The sequence below is a fragment of the Pithys albifrons genome, chromosome 1, assembly GCF_047495875.1.
Source record: "Pithys albifrons albifrons isolate INPA30051 chromosome 1, PitAlb_v1, whole genome shotgun sequence".
NCBI lineage: Eukaryota > Metazoa > Chordata > Aves > Passeriformes > Thamnophilidae > Pithys > Pithys albifrons.
In genome coordinates, this window is record NC_092458.1 from 86,597,212 (window position 1) to 86,615,517 (window position 18,306).

Below are 18,306 nucleotides of genomic sequence, written 5' to 3' on the forward strand. Positions count from 1 at the left end.
TCACATACTTCGTGCTAGCACGTGAATCTATATATTTCCTCCTTTGCAGTTATTTGTAAGACACAGGAAAGCCCATGCTGAGTTTGATCTAGGCAATGCCTAAAGAATGAAGTTTCATCTGTCTGCGATCAGGATGGCAACAAAAGGGCATCTTTCTGCTCCAGTGTTGTGGTTGCTTCTCCTCTCCATCCAGACCTCCCTTGGTAAGTACATACTTTATGTCACATACAGCAGAGTGATAGGAAAAGTATGTAAATTTAGTATAAAGAGGTTATTATTCTATCAACCTGTAAGGCAAAGTGACAAGAAATTGTTTACATACGTTTCTGTCTTTGGTTCAATGTCCTTGGTAATCCTGAGATAAAGAAGAAAGTAATTTTTAAGAGTTTTGTATTTTACTCAGATATCAGAGACTGGCCATTTTCATAGGAATCTGAGTTCAAGTTTCATAAACAATCAAGCTGTCATAGAATCCAGCTGAATATTATTACTACTGGTTTATCTCTTCTTCTGAGCTTTTTGTAGACAGAATTAATAATTCCAGATCTTTGTGCAATACCAGTTAAAATGATGATGCTGTGCTCTGTGTGTCCAGTGGAGTTTGACTGGGTGGCACACCATCCCCTCAGTTGTTCTTGTGTATCTGAAGCTTATCGTTATTTATCTCTCTGTTCTTCTAGAGCTTTGTGTACATGTTTAAAGCTGGTGATGAGTGACAGATTCTGGAAACCTTATTTTTTTCTCTCTACCCATGGAGGTGATGACATTGTGGTGGTGGTTATATCCCTATATGATGAGAACAAGACTTCATGGTTAATGCTTTGATTTAGCATGGCCCTGGTCTTTAAGATTCTCATGAGTTGCATGGATGCACTCACAGTTCACATGGCAGGGAAGAGGAGGCACTCTTGACACACATTTTCACAATATAAAACATTTTTATTCAGACGTCTTTGTAGCAGTGTTTGAGTGTTGACTGAGCTGTGCTGTAGAAAAGAGTGAGTTTTCTGCCAACTTCTTTTTAATGTCAGGGAATAGTAACAGACTGGAAGATGCAGATGACTAGCTTTGCCTGGACACCATCATCAGTACCTACCACTCTCGTCTCTGCTCTGGCAGTATTTGCGCTCTCCATTCTTCTAAAGACCCCTGATATTCCCCAGGCAGGGGCACTGCACCAGCAGTACAGGAGGCACAGCCCTTGGGGAGTGACCCAGCAACCTTCTGAAAACCTCCTCTTAGTCCCTGGGTACAGGGATGCATGGCTCATTCTCATCCCTGGCCTATGAGGAGAACTGGGTCTTCAGCTGGAGCAAGCAAAAATTCTTACTCAAGCAGAACATTGCATCACTAAATTCAAGGAAGGTACTTGTGGGACATGCTATGGAGTGTGAGGAAATACAAAACAGTGTGCCTGTATGTATCATAAAAAATTCACAGGAGATGAATTACAGCAAATTATAGCTTTTATTAGGGAATACATAAATCTGTTGACAGCACTACACCTACCTTTTCATCCAGCCTTGCATGCTGTTACGTATTAACATCAGATATTGGATTATTAAAAATTCCAGTGCGGAGAGGTCAATCAGTTGAGGAGCTGCTTGTTTTGCTTCTGGATATGACTAATGGAAATAGGTTATCTGGTTAATTTTAAAATGTATTATGAATTCAACTTTTCTTAAAATTAATTTATCTTTTAAATGTATAAATGTTTTATCTGAGAAAACTCTTTTTTGGACTACATTCTTCAAATAGACTGTGAGTTGTTCTCCAGGAGATCTTTCAGAGGAGTCTTATAAGACCTATTACAGAAAGATTATGTTCTTTCTGAGGCAACATGTTGCAAGCACTAAGTGGTTTTGGAGTTATATGAGGTTGTGCTATGTATGTGAGAGTAGTTCTTATTCAAGAAACTTGAGGAGAGAGGACAGTTTGCAAAATAATTGGCTTTGGAAGTTACCAATTGCCAGTCACTTGAGTAATGATTTTTTTTAGTTTTTAAATCTAAATGAAGGGCAGGAAATCCTGAGGAAGTCCAGCAGTGTTAGCAAAGAGGTAAAACCTCTGCATGTGTGTAAGAAGTGATCAGGTGTCAAAGCCACATTGCCTGTGTCTGATAAAGCAGTGAGGAATTAGGCAACAGACCACATGAAGATGAAGGCAAAATTGCCTTCTAGTTGACTGCTGCTAACAGTTTATTATGGAATAACAAACAAAGCAATGGTTACGTACTTATAGAAGTGGCTGCATTAGCATCAGTTCATGGGATAAGAGTGATATGCTTGCAGTGAGTAGAGAAAAGAATTAGATTTGTTTTCAATTCAAAGAAAAATTATATGTTCTTGTTTCACGCTCTGAAATGACAGCAAGCTCTGTCAATTGAAGATATGAGGAAGAGAGGGAAGGTGATATTTTCCACAACAGATTGTTTTGAAAAATCTTACAGGAAAACCCAAGGCCCTTAGTGCAAATTATGTTTTGTCCCTTATCAAATAGCATCATTGATAAGAGATGATCTGTCTGGACTATTTGCAAGGTGTTCGCAGCTGCACTGTTTTCCATTCACATCACTGCCCAGTGCCATGTCTTAATGAGTGCTGCAGGTTTCTTTTGGTATCTGGTCACTGTGACTGTGGGTGCAAATCAACAGGGCCCATGGTCAGGCACAGCTGTCTCAGAGTTCAACACAGACACACTTACCACATAGCTCCAGTGGGAACAGAAGGTGCTTAAATGGAGGTCTTGGCCACGGACAGAGTGTGTGAGTGGAAAATCCAGGTGGGGAAAGTCAAGGCCATAAAGGATTATTAGTGTGTGCAGAGCACTGACAATTCAAACCTGTCCTATAGATGTTTGCTTTAATATTCCATGGTAGGTCTTGAAACAGTGCAAATTTGGGACCAAAGTTACTAGACTTCTTGTATGACTGTCCTGTAAATCTACTTTAGCTATGTGATCAATCTGAATAATCCTCCAGGCCCAAAAGAAGACACCAGCCTTCTTCAGGTATCTAACTGTTCCACAAAATGCTGAAACCCAACTTTGATCAAATTGAAGACAAAACTCGGATGTGGTGGCCAACTTCTTCCTGTTTCCTTTGTGTATTTAGCTTGTAGTTTGTCCCTAACCTGGAAACACAACAGTCCTGTATGTGGTTTTCTACCATTTGATTTTCCACCCATTTCGTCGTGTCCTCTTTCATGCTCTAAACATGACTCCAAACTCTAAACTTTGACTCCAGCTCATAGTGAGGCTAACTCATAGTCCAAACAGGCACATACACACATATGCTGTTATACAGATATGTACTCACACACACAAACACATGGCTGGCTGTCGGGGTAAAGTAGATTTGCAGCGGTCAGAGGAGGCAGAGACAACTCAGGCTGCAGTCTAATCAGAAGGCTACACGGAAGACAAAGGACTTTATTTTTAGTTACAGCTTCACTTTTATCTACTCTTGTATATAACATGTCAGCACACTATTGGTCAGTTAGTTCACCTAACATACATGGAAAGATCCTACTGGTTACACGGTATCACACATTCTACAGATGGCTCTCTGGTCCTTAAGGATGCATTCATTAATTACCTCAGACATTAGGAGATATACACACGCACTGTCACCCCTACAGCTGGCCACAGAGATTAAAACACACAACAGTCAAATAAACACCAAGAGCACCAATGTCGTTATAGTGAGCAACCGATGCCAACTATCTCAACTTCTTTAAGGCCTTTGACATGGTCCCACATAATATTCTTGTCATTAAATGGATGAGAAATTGGCTGGGTGGATGCATTCAAAGAGTTGCAGTTGCTCAATGTCCAGATGGAGATCACTAACAAATGCTGTCCCTCCATAAGGACTGTTCGATATCCTTATTGCTGACATAGGTAGTGGGATTGAGTTCACCCTCAGCAAGTTTGCAGATGACACAAAGCTAAGTGGGGCTACCACTGAGGAAAGGTATGCCTTCCAGAGGAACACTGATAGGTTTGAGAAATGGGCAAATATGAACTTCATCCCATGAAGTCCCAAAAGGTCAAGTGCAGTGCTGTATCTGGACCAGGGCAGCCATCAGGACCAGTATGAACTGGAGGTTGAATGGCTTGAGAGCAGCCCTGTGGAGAAGAACTTGGGGATATTGGTGGTGTCAAGTTGAACATGGCCTGGCAATGAGTGCTTGAAACTCAGAAAGCCAACTTTGAGCTGCATCTTTGAGTTACCATCCTTCCAGTAGCAGACCTGGGCATTCTGGTCCCTCTGGTAACCAGCTCCTCCAGCTACCTCACTCCCACAGACACATACACATAGCTGGCTCCCAGGTCAATTAACCCACAGAATAATCCAGCTTGATATACACTAGCAATCATGCACTGACACGTGGTAATCTCACCCACTCCTGTTGCTGGTGCCTCTTGTGGCGTGTTTGGTGAATCACACAGCAGGGACATTACTCAGCATTTCCTAGCCCTGGTAAGTCAGAAGAGAAAGCTTACCTGTCGTTATAGCAGTGCAGTAAGCTCAGACTTGGAAATACAGACACAGTTTCTTGCAGAAAACCTTTAAGTTGGACTATTTAGAAAGGTGAACTAAGTCTGATGTAAGAGTAAATTAAGAGCAATAATAATTACATTAACCATCTGCAACAAATGATCATCAAGAGTCCCTGTCCTATCCATAACCTTGCTCTGTCTCTGTGTCTGAAGGTGCTGATGAACTGAGGCTGTCAAATGGAACTGGCCCCTGCTCTGGGAGAGTGGAAGTAAAGCATGAGGAGCAGTGGGGAACCGTGTGTGATGGTGACTGGACCATAAAAGATGCTGAGGTTGTTTGTAAGCAACTGCAATGTGGATCTGCTGTTCAGGCCCTTAATCGAGCTCCTTTTGGAGAAGGGACTGGACCAACATGGTTGTATCGAGTTGATTGCCATGGTGATGAATCTGCTCTGTGGAACTGCACACATCCAGGATGGGGTGCTTTTACCTGCCCTCATTACTTTGATATTGGAGTGATCTGCTCAGGTAAGAAGTCATCCAGCCTTGTATAACAGAAAAAAGATAGGAGGTTGGGATTAAACTTTGTCCTAGTACTGCCTCTACGCAACCACAGCAAGTTGCACCAGCATTAAGTTTTCTGATGACTACAAGTGCAAGTGTACTTTGCCTGAGCACAGCAATGACACAGAATGGACATATGAAATGACACAGAACAGAAAAGAACCCCAACTATTGTTTCTATCACAGCTCTCCCAGGCAATAGGAGAGCAGTACTAAACTTGTCCGTGACCAGGAATGGGCGCTAAAAAAGCAGGTGTAGATGGAGAAGCAAGAAAATACAGTGTTATGCCACACAACTGCCCTTCTCCAGATCTTCATGTAAGCTAAAACAGGACAGTCTGCAATGGCAAACAAATTGAATATCTGTTTGGCTGCTTCATCTGCAGAAGGTGTGCTTGGTTTTGCTGTTCAGATAAAGATCAATTGCAAGAGGTTTTTCCTTCCCATCTTTAAGACCTTAGATTTGTCCTTTTTGATTTTTTTAAGGTTCCCGTCAGCTCATTAGTACAGCCTGTCTAGAACTCTCTGAATAGCAGCTCTGCTCTTGTGGTTATCTCCCTCCAACCTCAAAATTATGAGTGTACTCCATCACCTCCTCCAGGCTGTTGGTAATGACACTGAGCAGAACGGGTCCCAGGGATGACCAAACAAGTGACATTTCACTTGCTGCCAGTCTTCAGGTAGAGTGAAACCCACCAATCACTACTCTCTGAGTCTGACCTTTCAATCAGCTTTTTAACCATGTTGTCCTTCCTCGCAGACTGTAATATCCTAGTTTTTTGGACATAAGAATATTGTGCAAGACAGTGTTAATGGCTATGCTAAATGTGAGGTAAATGGCATACCCTGCTGTCCCCTCGTTCATAAATCCACTTTTATAGACAAAGCAATCAGGTCCCACAACCATGATATATCCTTGATAAATCTGTGCTGACTTTTCCCATTCACCTTCCTGTGCCCAGAAACATATTCCAGGAGGACTCACTCCATATTTTTCCCAGATACCAAAGTGAGGCTGATCAGCCTGTAGATCTCCAGACTGTCTCTTTAGCCCTTTCTGCAGATGGGTGCAACATTTCCTGTTTCCTCTTCCAGGGAAGAAGGAAGCTTCAGATTCTTATTCATTCAAATAATGAAGTCTCAAGGACACACACTAGTAAATAGATATTCATTTATTTATCTATTTGAGGGTTGCTACTTTTCAGTCATTGGCAGATGTTCAAAGCTTCCCTCCTTCTATAGCTTCCCAAGGACTTAGTATTTTCACATACTAAGAAATAAGCAATACCATTTTCTTTCCTGTCAGTGGCATACAGGAATTGCCCCAATCATTATTTAAAAGTATCAGTGGTCCTCAGAGAAGTGACGTGTCATGCCCATGAAGGTACGGAAGTTATGAAATTAGGTCAGTACAACCAACCTTTGATGCTGGATTTCTTAGGGTTTGGGGTTTTTTTCCCCAGGCTTCTCTGGTCTACATCTGACTGGAGGGGACACTGCCTGCTCAGGAAATCTGAAAGTAAAGCAAGAGGAAACTTGGGCTTCCATCTGTTTTTCACACATTGATTTGAAAGCTGCCTCTGTTATATGTAATGAGTTACAGTGTGGCCATGCTGTGAATATCTTGAGAGGAACTCACTTTGGTGACACACATGGACTGATCTGGCAAGAAGAGTTTCACTGTATAGGGAATGAGACTCACCTTGCACACTGTCCCAGGAACCTACACTATACTAAGACATGCTCTCATGATGCCACTGTTGTATGTTCAGGTAAGACTTTGGAGTGCTGAATGTAATTTATATGTGTCCTATATGTCTTCTTCCTGTTAACCAGCAGTTCAGAGCCTCTGAACACTCATTTCTGTGGATCTCAAGATTCTTAGATGCTTCCCCTATCATGCCTTGAGTCATTAAAGGGAGGCCAGAAATTAATAGAGAGTGGCTCCACTCTCTCTCATTCACTCTGCTGAGAGTTTGCATTTAGCAAGAGCTGTTCTAATCACTTCACTACTGCACCAGAGGCAGATCTCAAAAGAACTGTAATTTCTTTTATGCTTCTAGAGATATGCACTCAGTAGTGCTGAGAATTCTTTACACGTCTTTCTCTTATAAATACAGAGAGAAATGGCCAGAACAGACAAGCAGGAATATGGAGAAAAGAATTTATTTCCTGTGGTGCTAGTGTGTATGTTAATCCCTGACATTTCAGCTAATTATAAAACTGGGAGAGATCTCATAGCTCCAAAAGACTGAAGGAGGCACTAGTTACTAAATCTAAATACAGCTGATGTATTGCCACCCACTACAAAAATGAAAATTGGCAAACATAACTTTTTTCCTGAGGCTACAATTCAAAAAGGGTAAACTAAACACGGGGCAGAGCTTATGGAACACTGTGTCACAAAACAAGCCTGGATAAGGATTGCAGTTCATGTCTGTTTCCCAGTCACAGGGCTGAAGTTATTTCAAGGCTGCCTTGGACACTGTCCCACTGGCCACGTTGACTGGGAAACTGTGGCAGCAAAACAGCTCAGTTAAGATATCTAACAGGTCTTGGCTCCTGCCTCAATATTGCAAGAGTCTCAGCTCAGAGCTGAAATCCAGGTCTCATTAGGGATACAGTGCAAGGACCAGGTAAGGATAGGAAGTGACAGTGTAAAAAGATGGAGGCACTGCATGGGGCTGGTTAGTGGCACACCATAATCCCACCTATGCTGCACTTAATTTATTGTGAATATGCTGATGAGTATGGCCTGTTGTGTTCAGAGACTTATGCTAGGGCATGGATAAAAGCTGAGAATTGCACACCACAGCTGCTGCTTGCTGAGAAACACGAGATGACCAATTGCTTGTTACACCTCCTCTGAGTTTCTCACATGCAAGGCAGTGCTGGAACTGCCTCTACAAGAAAAGATGTTGCAAGGCAGCAACAGTATTATGGAGGGAGGAGAGAGTAGAGCAGAGAAGGAGAGACTGAACTTAAAGTCAAAAGACTTTTAGTCATGCAGGGCAGGATACAATATGGACAACATAGATTTTTTTTTCAGAGCTGGCGTATCAGCATCTTGATCTTACATGTTTTCCAATAACCTGAGATAGTGAATGCTAGCTCCTTGCAGCTAGTTTCTTGCCGCTAGAGCTCTCTTACAATTTTCAGTGCAACAGCACAAAACCCCAAAAGTAACTCCTAAGTTCCTTTATTCTTTTTGCAGGATATGGTGGGTACAGGCTGGCAAATGGTAATACCACCTGTTCAGGGAGAGTAGAGCTTCTTCATGGAGGCACATGGGGAACCCTGTGTGACTACCTGTGGGATTTGCCAGCTGCCAATATCCTCTGCCAGCAGCTAGACTGTGGAGTTGCCCTATTGATACCAGGTGGACAGTCCTTTGGGAAAGGAAATGGATCTGTCTGGAATGGCACATTCACCTGCAAGAAGAATGACTCACTCTTGAATGACTGTCCCGTGAGTGTGCTAGGTCATGATGAATGCCCTGCTGGAAAAGATGCTCGTGTGGTATGTTCAGGTGAGCAGTGGAAAGGTCTAAAAGGAGAACTGAAAAACTTCTTTGAGGAAAAATATGGACCCAAAATTCCAAAGGAGTCTGTGGAGTCAGGCTCTTTTGTCCGCTGCTACAGGAGTCAAGGCTGCACTTCACCTGTACCACAAGGCTACTTTCTGTGATATGCTTCTAGAGTCAGGGAACAGCAATAGCAGGGCTGCTCCACAAGGTGGGACGAGCTGGGGGCAGAGAGTGAGGACAGCACAGGCAGAGTCCTTACCAAAAAGGCACAGTCTAAAGCATCTGCAGAGAGGATAGAGAATGATGCTGGTAATAAGGTCTATGGACAGTCCCAGACAAGTCAAAGAAATCAACCAAATGTAGAGTCAAGCTGGAGAAAACAGCCAGGCATAGCAGAAGATAAGACTGGAGACAGTTACACCTGTTGCATATGTAAGGTGAGGACTGAATTCTTGTTTCAGGTTTAAGTGCTGCCTTAGACCAGCAGGCTGAGGATGCACAGCTATAGGCCCTCTTTGAGGCTGGTCTGAACAATTAAGGTCTATTGGCTAACGCAGAGCCCCAAAACCTAATGTCCTTATTTTAAAACTGCAAAGGGGACCAGATCCTGATTTCTAGTCATTCTTCTCAGTGAAACAGGTGGACTGATGTCTAGTTATGAGTATGGAAGGTCCAGTAACCCAGTGAAGTAATTTTTACTACTGAATTATAAGGAAAACTCATTCCCATTTCCCAATCAAGCCCAGGCCGTGCTCATGAGCAGTTACAAATATAACATCTCAGTATTCACTTTTTCCTACATTCAGGGTGCCCAGGGGGCAGGTTGGTGAATGGCACCACATGCTCTGGCATAGTGGAGATCCGCCATGAAGACACGTGGGGAAGACTCTGCCACTCCCACTGGAATTTGCAAGCTGCCAGCGTTCTCTGCCGTCAGCTTAACTGTGGCTATGCAAAGTCAATCCAGATGGAAGACCATTTAGTGGAAGGGAATGGGACTATATGGAGAGATATTTTTCACTGTAAAGGGACAGAGTCCTGCCTGTGGGATTGTGCTCAAGTGACTTTAGGCAATCCAACCTGTTCAGCCAAAGAAGTAGCCTCTGTGATTTGCTCAGGTAAGTCAGGAGGAGGCTTTTTATGGGTAGTGCAACTTCAGACCAGAGCAGTGCTGGTGACCTCACTGACAAGCAAGTCTGGTATGTCAGCCCGTCTTTAATATTCTTTCCTTTCTTGTACCCCACTTTTTCAGCCTTTGTTTCAGCATAGAAACTTCATTTCGTAGAGGAATTCATGTTGTTTAGATAAGCTTAACTTCCCCCAGGATCTAGTCATTGAGCTGAGAAAGACTTTCTTGCTTCCCATTGCAGACTTGTGTACATGAAAGTAAACAAAGCCCTAGTACAGGCAGTCTCTTAATCTGTAGTGAGAATTAATTTTCTACATAGAAATTCATCTTTCCTATCTCTCCTGCAAGTTATTTGCACTGTAGCAAGAGCAGTAGAGGTTCTTCAATATATTTTCTATCTCTCTTGAGCCCAGGCCTTGCTGAATCACTCAGACTCTCAGATGGTGAGAGCCGCTGTGATGGGCGAGTTGAAATCTCACTCCATGGTGTGTGGAGCAGAGTCCTGGATGATGACTGGGACATTAAGGATGCTCATGTGGTGTGCAGACAGCTCCAGTGTGGAAGTGCCAAGAAAGCCTATTATGTTCCAAAGTCTGAGCGAGGTATGGGTCTTGTTGGCTTAAGGAGTGTCCAGTGTACTGGAAATGAGACTCAGCTGATGCTCTGTAAGACCTACCACTACCAGACAGTGCCAACAGGAGTTTCTGAAGATGTTGGTGTGATTTGTTCAGGTGAGTTCTGTGTGAAAGGTACAGAATGTTTCTTAGTGTTGGCTCCATACCACCCTGTGCTGTGATCTCAGCAGATCTTAAAGAGGTACGAGTCTCAGCTTGAGAGTTAAGGAAGCAAGTGTAATTTACATAATGCTTTGTTTGTCTGAATTTTTTAAAGAATTTATCTTCCAGAATCAAAAAGAAATATTAGAATACAGGAGCCATTAGACCACTAATTTGGTCATGATTGTCATGCATTCTGACTGACACTTGAGAATTAAATGGCTTTTATTTTGTGACATTTCTATATTTATAAATACCTGCAGCTTTTCTAAAGAATATTACAACTGTTTCTACTCTTCTCTATTTTGTAATCCGTCTGTAACAGAAACTGTCTCTAACTAAAAGAGTATAGATAGAGAACAGCTTCTCTGACTTTCTAAGAAAAAGTGACCTCTGCATACACTTAGTATGATTAGACACTCCTTCTTGTTTGCAACATCTCACCGGAATTATTCAAACACTTACAAGATGGAGGAGTAGGCTTTTCTCTTCACGCAGTTTTAGCCTCACAGGAGTTCTGCCCAAGCAACAAGAGCAGAAGAATAACAATACAACAAGAACATGATATCTTAAAAATGCTTTAAAAGTATAGCCATTCTGCTGACCTGTGCATTTTGGTTGTGTTGCAAGTTGAACAGCTGGCTTTTCCTACTACAGGTAGCAGACAGATCAGGCTGGTGAATGGAACAAAACGCTGTGCTGGGAGAGTAGAGCTTTATCATGATGGCATCTGGGGCACCATCTGTGATGATAACTGGGATCTATCAGATGCTAATGTTGTTTGCAAACAGCTTGGATGTGGACATGCCATCAAGGCATTTGTCTCTGCTCATTATGGTGAAGGGTCAGGACAGATCTGGCTGGATGACGTGAATTGCACTGGGGCTGAACCTGATCTCTGGGCATGTCCCTCTAGGGCATGGGGCCAACACAACTGCCAACACAAAGAGGATGCTGGAGTCTTGTGCTCAGGTGTGTTTGGAAAACCTTTTTCTTAGCTTGTGGGTTCAAATGGGAGGGTTACATGAAAGGGAAGCAGGGAATTGTGGAGACTTGCTTAGACTAACTCTTGCTTGATTCCAAGCATAGTTGCTCAACATATCCTCCTGGTCCCACCAAGATGCAAAGGGTCTACAGAAGTCCATATTCTGCTTTAATACATACACACGCACACACAAATGTGTGGGGTGTGGTGGGATAATTAGGGGGTAAATTAGAGGATTTTGTAAAGATTTCCAAAGCAAGGGGCTGTGTGCCCATTACAGTCAGTTGCAGCTGGCTCTGAAACCAATGGAAACAACGCACTGTGCACAAAAACATCAGACAATCCGAGTAGATTATGGTGGCTCTGCTCATGCACATTTAAGACAGAGTGGCAGCTGTGGGAGAGAGGAGAATTGAAAGAGAAGTGGAAAAAGACCCTGATGGGGACATGGCTGGAGACATGGTTTCCATACCAGAGGTAGGTCTCTGACAGGGCTGTGGCCTGTGAATAGGCCGCACTGGAACTGGCATACACCTAAAGGGACTGCAGACTGTGGAGGACCCACACTTGACCAGGTACAAGCCCTGAAGGGAGTGCAGCCTGTTAGGGCCTATGATGGAGCGGGTATAAACTCTGAAGGGACTGGAGCCTGTGGATCATCCATGCTCCACAATACAGGTAGCACCAATACAGTTACTTAGCACTGTCAGAAAAGTTGATATAAACAGGCAGGAAAGAAAAACATAAGAAGTTTGTGGCAATGAGCATTTCAAGAGATGAGAGACACTGTAGGTACTCTGAATCAGAGCCACACAGGAGCAGAAAATAACTACTCCCTCTAAAGCAAGAAATTCTAACTGCACATGGAAGAGTGTGTCTGAGTACCACTGAAGTGAGTGCAAACAGATGACTTTAGTTGTGCCCTAGACTAGTTGTTCTGAATTTTAGGCTCAAGGATTCAATACCACTGAGGGACGATCAATCATAATTACATGGCAAAAATGGCTACTGGCCCTTTGCCAATCAGCACATTGATTCAAGCTCTTGATCAGGATTAGCTGAATTTACTAAGTCAATGGCCAGCAATCAATAGTATGAGGAAGACTAAATGCCTTTGACTGTAAAAACCCTAACATACGATAATACATATCTGGATTTCACTCATCATAGCCAAGTTCCTAGAAGGATCCAGCCCTCTAATTTAATTTTTATGTCTTCACTTCCAGATTTCCTGGATCTGAGGTTGGTGAATGGCAATGACTGTGCTGGGCGCCTGGAAGTTTTCTACAATGGGACATGGGGGAGCATTTGTTCCAATCGTATGTCTCAACTCACTGCAGTAACTGTATGCAAACACCTGAACTGTGGAGATGAAGGGGAAATCACAGAAGATTTCAAATATGGCAGAGGTTCTGGGCCCACATGGCTGGATCACATTGAGTGTACTGAGCAACACAGCTCTCTCTGGCAATGTCAGTCAGATCCCTGGAATCCTCAGTCATGTGATAATCGAGCAGAAGAGACCCACATTTCTTGCACTGGTAATCAGAAATGCATTTGTACAGGACTGCCCAGACATATACATTAACCTATGCAACACATATAAAGACATTAATTACCTTATGCTTGCTTGTTATCTGGTATACATTGTTTATAGTTCCATGTAAATGGCAGCAACGTTTTTGTCTATATCCTTGATGTAAACGAGTGAATTAAAATTACATGATTGTCACCAAGTGCAGTTACCCAGTGGAAATCCTTAGGAACTCCCTAACAGGATGGTGCCATCGCATATTTTTAAATGAAAAATCTAATACACACAGTCAGTCTGTGAGATCCGAGTTAGGATCAGACTTTTCAAGAGGTCTAGAGGCAGGTATGTGTTTCTACATGTATGGAGGCATATCAGTGCACATGTGTAAAAATGCACACATTTGCATGCACATAGCCATGGATATGAGTACAAATCAGTTTTGCTCTAAAGATCCATTTTAATGCCTGCTCTTATGACAGTATTTCATATCCCTGAGTATTACTATCTATATTTGTATGTATTGACTATAATATGAAAGAATTCCAGATGACATTCAAATATCCTGAAAGGGATTGCAGCTGCCTCGTGATAGAGAAGAAAGTAAGTGTAGCCATCAGGAAGATTATTTTACTAACAGCAATAGCCAAACAGTGATCCACCAAGAAATAAGCAGGCCATACATATATTTCAGGGCAAAAATTAACTTGATAGTTAATTTTCAGGCATTTTATACTCCCTCACTTTTTTCCCCCAAAATAATTCAATTATTTATTTCATTCTTTAAATTTGACAGGAAGAAAAGAGGCCACATCTCCAGCCACATTTGCTAAGTGTCCAAACTCTACAAGTTGTTCAGGTACTTCAACCTCTTTATTTTTCCTTATTGGTCTTCCTGGACCTTCCTGCTGTTTCAATAAAACAGAAGGCTTCTGTGTTTTGCAGACAGGGAGAAGTTACGAGTAATAGGAGGAGAGGATGAATGTTCAGGCAGAGTGGAGATTTGGCACCAAGGTTCCTGGGGAACAATCTGTGATGACGCCTGGGATGTGGCAGATGCTAACGTTGTGTGCAGGCAGCTGGGCTGTGGATCTGCTGTGTCTGCTCTGAGTGAGGCTGCCTTTGGGGAAGGGAGCGGTCCCATCTGGCTGGAGAAGGTGCACTGTAAAGGAACAGAGCTGTCTCTTTGGGACTGTCCTTCCAAGCCTTTGTTTGGCAAAAACTGTGATCATAAGGAAGATGCTGCTGTGAATTGCTCTGGTTAGTGACTGGTGCTTTACTACACAGATCTGAGGAGGCAGATAGAGGAGCATTATATCAGCTACACTTCCCAGTGACCAGCCCTTTCATAATTTTGGCTGCAGGAACCTCACAAATTATATGAAGATGTTCTCCCTATTTTTCCCACTTGCCTCATCCTTAATGTGGACTCACATTCCTTTTGCAGATACGACAGCAACAATGACAGAAACAACAGCATCACCCACTAGAGCAGGTAAATTCCTTCTTCCTTCTTCTCCTTTTCTTTTTCCTATCAAATGACAATTTTATGTCCCTTCTACTGCCTAGTAGATAAAGTAGCAGTGTATTTCAGCCCATCAGAAAGCATCTTCTGCAGACTTTTGTAAAGGAAAACCAAGTGACACTATCCCCAGCTGATGAATTCTATCCGCTTGAGCAGGATCCACAGCTGGGCAGCAGGTGACCTGCCTCACCCTTCTAGCATGGGCACCACAGGCAGCTAGAGAGCAGCAGTTCTTCAGGACATCTGATTCCTGTTTCTGCTTCATTTCCATTCAGTTCCTCCACGCCGCCCTGCAACAGACACAAGACTTTCAATGCCTGTCATCCTCTGCATTATCCTCGGGACCCTTCTCTGCCTGGTCCTTGCCATTCTTGCTGGGCAGATCCAACGTGCCAGGGCACAGCAGAGAGGTGGGTTCCTCAGGACTGGTATGAAATGCCTCCTTGATGTGGCTGGCAAGTGTTTAGTTGGCTGGGGAGGCCAGGGGGATGGGTGACTGAGATGGACTGCATCTGTTGCCACACTGAGATTTTCACTCACTTTCTGTCAGTGAAATAGCCCAGCAGTGCTTATCCACAGTCAGCATCTCTTGGTGACTTTCTAGGTACTAGCCAGGCCATGTAGCCCCTTTAAGGTCACTTGTCCTTTTCCAGACCCCAACCTGAGTATGAGCAGAGACTGTGTGAGTGATCATTACCGTTTACTTTCAGGCTCCAGACTATCCTATGACCCCTTCTCCGAGGCTGTCTATGAAGAGATTGATTATAACCTCATGAGGGAAAAGCAGGTCGTGACTTTCCTCTCAGGTCTGTGCGTCTTGCTCGTGTGAAGGAAAAGCTCCTACTGGTGGCCCCAATTCCAGTCTGATACTTTGTACCTTCCAAATCTATTGGGAAACTGAAAATGCCTAGTTTTGAGGAGACGAGTTTCCTGCCCAGTGGACTCTGTCAATTCCTCTCCTAGGGACAATTTTTTTTTTGTTCAGTCCTCATTGCAGCCATAGATCAGTACAGCTCAAACAAACAAAATCCTCTTGCTGCAATTATTTAAAGCAGAGACAAATAAAGGAATAATTTGCATCTCCCTCTCAGCAACTGTGTCCCTGTAAGCTTCCTCCTGTGGATTGCTTTTCTCCCTTTGTGGTTTGTCTCCCCCATGTGCCATGAGAAGTGTTATGGGGCCTCTGAGGGATTCTTGGTTATTCACTGTAAGCCTTGCAGGAGTAATGCTGACTGCATAAGAATCTGTTGAACTTGGATGATGTTACTCTAGCCTCCTCTTTTTCTCATGATGCAGTCTTAGCAACGAAAAAGAGTTTAATCTGATAACACATTCTTTCTCATTTGCCTAGATTCTTATTCAGAGAGTTCAAAAACAAAGGTACAGTTTTATAGAGGGAACAGTGATGAAGAAAATGGTCCTGGAGCAACTCAAGGTAAGGAAAGATGGGGATTGTGTAAAGAAAGATACCCCAGATCAGGGTGGCTTTTAACATCCAAGGCATTATTAATGATTAAAACATTTTTATTGCTGCACTTCACATGCTAGTGATGTTTTGATGTGAACTAAGATTTTCTGTTTAACTCTTGTGGTAGAAGAATGTCATACAATCTCACATACAAGTGCTAGTTTTCTCTTCTATATGAGAAGTTCAAAATAAATGTGTGCTGGTAGTATTGCACACTTCACAGGATCCAGTCACTTGAATCCAAGAATTTGACAACTGTTTCTCTCAGAAACTTCAGCTGTAACAGCTTGTAAGCTGTTGCTTTATTTCTGAGAAAAATGGGGAGAATTAAGACAGAGGAACGACATACTCCAAATAAGAACACTGGCATACAATTTGAGTTGATTAGGAAATTTTAATCCAAGGGATCTGAAGAAAATGCAGATTTGCAGCTGCGCATTTGTGGAGGGGTTTTGTTGTTGGTTTTTTTTTAATTTGAAATAGCTGAGGGAGAGCAAGTGTCCAAAGAAAACCTGAATTTTCCTAGAGCTGATAAAAACCTCTCTGACCTATTGCCTGGTCTCTGAGAGATCAATTGCCAAAGGCACAAGAAGTTTTGGTCCTCATTTGACCATATCCTAGACTCTGCTGCACCATGTCTTTAATCTTATTTTCCAATGCTTTTTTAGTATTAAGGAATTTTTTTTAGTTAAAAATAAACTGAAACTTTTTCATTTCTTGCTTTAAAATCCTTATAAAGAAGATAATTATTCTAAATAAGATCTCCAACCTTTGATCTAAACCCACCATCTTTACCTAGACCATGGCATTAAGTGCCACATCCAGTCTCTTCTTAAATACCTCCAGGGACGGTGAATCCACTACCTCCCTGGGCAGCCCATTCTGATCGCTCTCTCTGTGAAGAATTTGTTCCTTGTGTCTAACCTAAACAGAGCTTAAGACTGTGCCCTCGTGCTCCACTGCTGGTTGCCTGGGAAAAGAGACCAATCCCCACCTTTCTACAACCTCCTTTCAGGTAGTTGTAGGGAGTGATAAGGTCTCGCTTGAGCCTCCTCTTCTCCGTGCTGAACAATTCCAGCTTTCTCAACTGCTCCTCATAGGACTTGTGCTTCAGTCTCTTCACCAACCTTGATGTCCTTCTTTGGACCCGCTCCAGCACCTCAATATCCTTCCAAAATTGAGGGACCCAGAACTGGACACAGGACTCAAGGTGCAGTCTCACCAGTGCCCAGTATAGGGGAAGAATCACTTCCCTGGTCCTGCTGGCCACACTATTCCTGATATAGGCCAGGATGTCATTGGCCTGCTTGGCCACCTCGGCACTGCTGGCTTCTGTCAGGCAGAACCCCCAGATCCCTTTCTGCCTGGCAACTCTCCAGCAACTCTGCCTCCAGCCTGTAGCACTGCATGGCGTTTTAGCCACAGTGCATGTTTATACATGTATTATTTGTAGGTATATATATATATTATGAAACTGTGAAAACTAACATTCTCTGAGGAATGGATTCCAGTTAAGGACAGACATGTCAGTCCTGTATTGCTGGATCATCAGCTACTGCTTTCTCTAGTGGAAGATCTCTCCCTGTTATAGCTAATACCCATACTGTTCCAGAGACCACTCCACTGCCTGAAAATGGTTATGATGATGCAACAGAAGCTCCTGGACATAAAGATGCTTCTCTTTATGGGCAGAATGTACAGGAAATCATTGGGATCCCTGGAGAAACTGACAGAAACAAGGATTCGCAGACAGGTGAGGCTAGAAGAGCAGTGCTGTGAGTTTTCATAATCTATAGTTACTGTACTGAACTCAGTGATAATCAAGGTGCAGGGACTTCTTGGGATTAGCTGGGTTTTATCTAACCCCTGTCAGGAAGAATTGCCTCTACTAGAAGTGTTTAAAGTGAGATCTAATTTGTTTTCTGGAAACAATAAGCTTTATCTTTGGATATGTATGCATGTGTCAGAAGGCAGAATGACATAAGCATTTGTAAGATCTTTCACAATTACTCGTATCTAAGGTTCTGATTTCTGGAGGAAACAACTGACAGCTGCGCAAGCATATAAAGGTAATACTACAGAGTGTGCATTTATCTATCTCAATTTCTTCCCTTCATGTTTTCAGACTGGAGTCCTAATATGTCCCAAAACAGGACCTCTGAGGCTGAGGGACCTTCATCTCCTGCTTTTGAAGACACAGGCTATGATGATGTTGAAGAGCTGGAACACTGATAGGGACAGTTGAGCTGTACTGACCACTTTGGAAATACACTTCTGTTCATAAAATACTGCTAATTCA

General features: G+C 42.9%; 1 protein-coding gene across 1 annotated transcript; it reads left to right on the plus strand.

Moving 5' to 3' along the window:
- The first annotated feature begins 133 nt into the window (after positions 1–133).
- On the plus strand, positions 134–18,239 carry LOC139678015 (antigen WC1.1-like). The gene is given in 16 exon segments (XM_071568540.1): positions 134–203; positions 4,717–5,031; positions 6,531–6,839; positions 8,282–8,596; positions 9,400–9,711; positions 10,136–10,453; positions 11,156–11,470; positions 12,710–13,024; positions 13,811–13,873; positions 13,960–14,274; positions 14,471–14,509; positions 14,815–14,953; positions 15,257–15,353; positions 15,905–15,974; positions 17,620–17,832; positions 18,133–18,239. Coding segments are annotated over 16 exon segments (3,312 nt in total).
- The last annotated feature ends 67 nt before the right edge of the window (positions 18,240–18,306 follow it).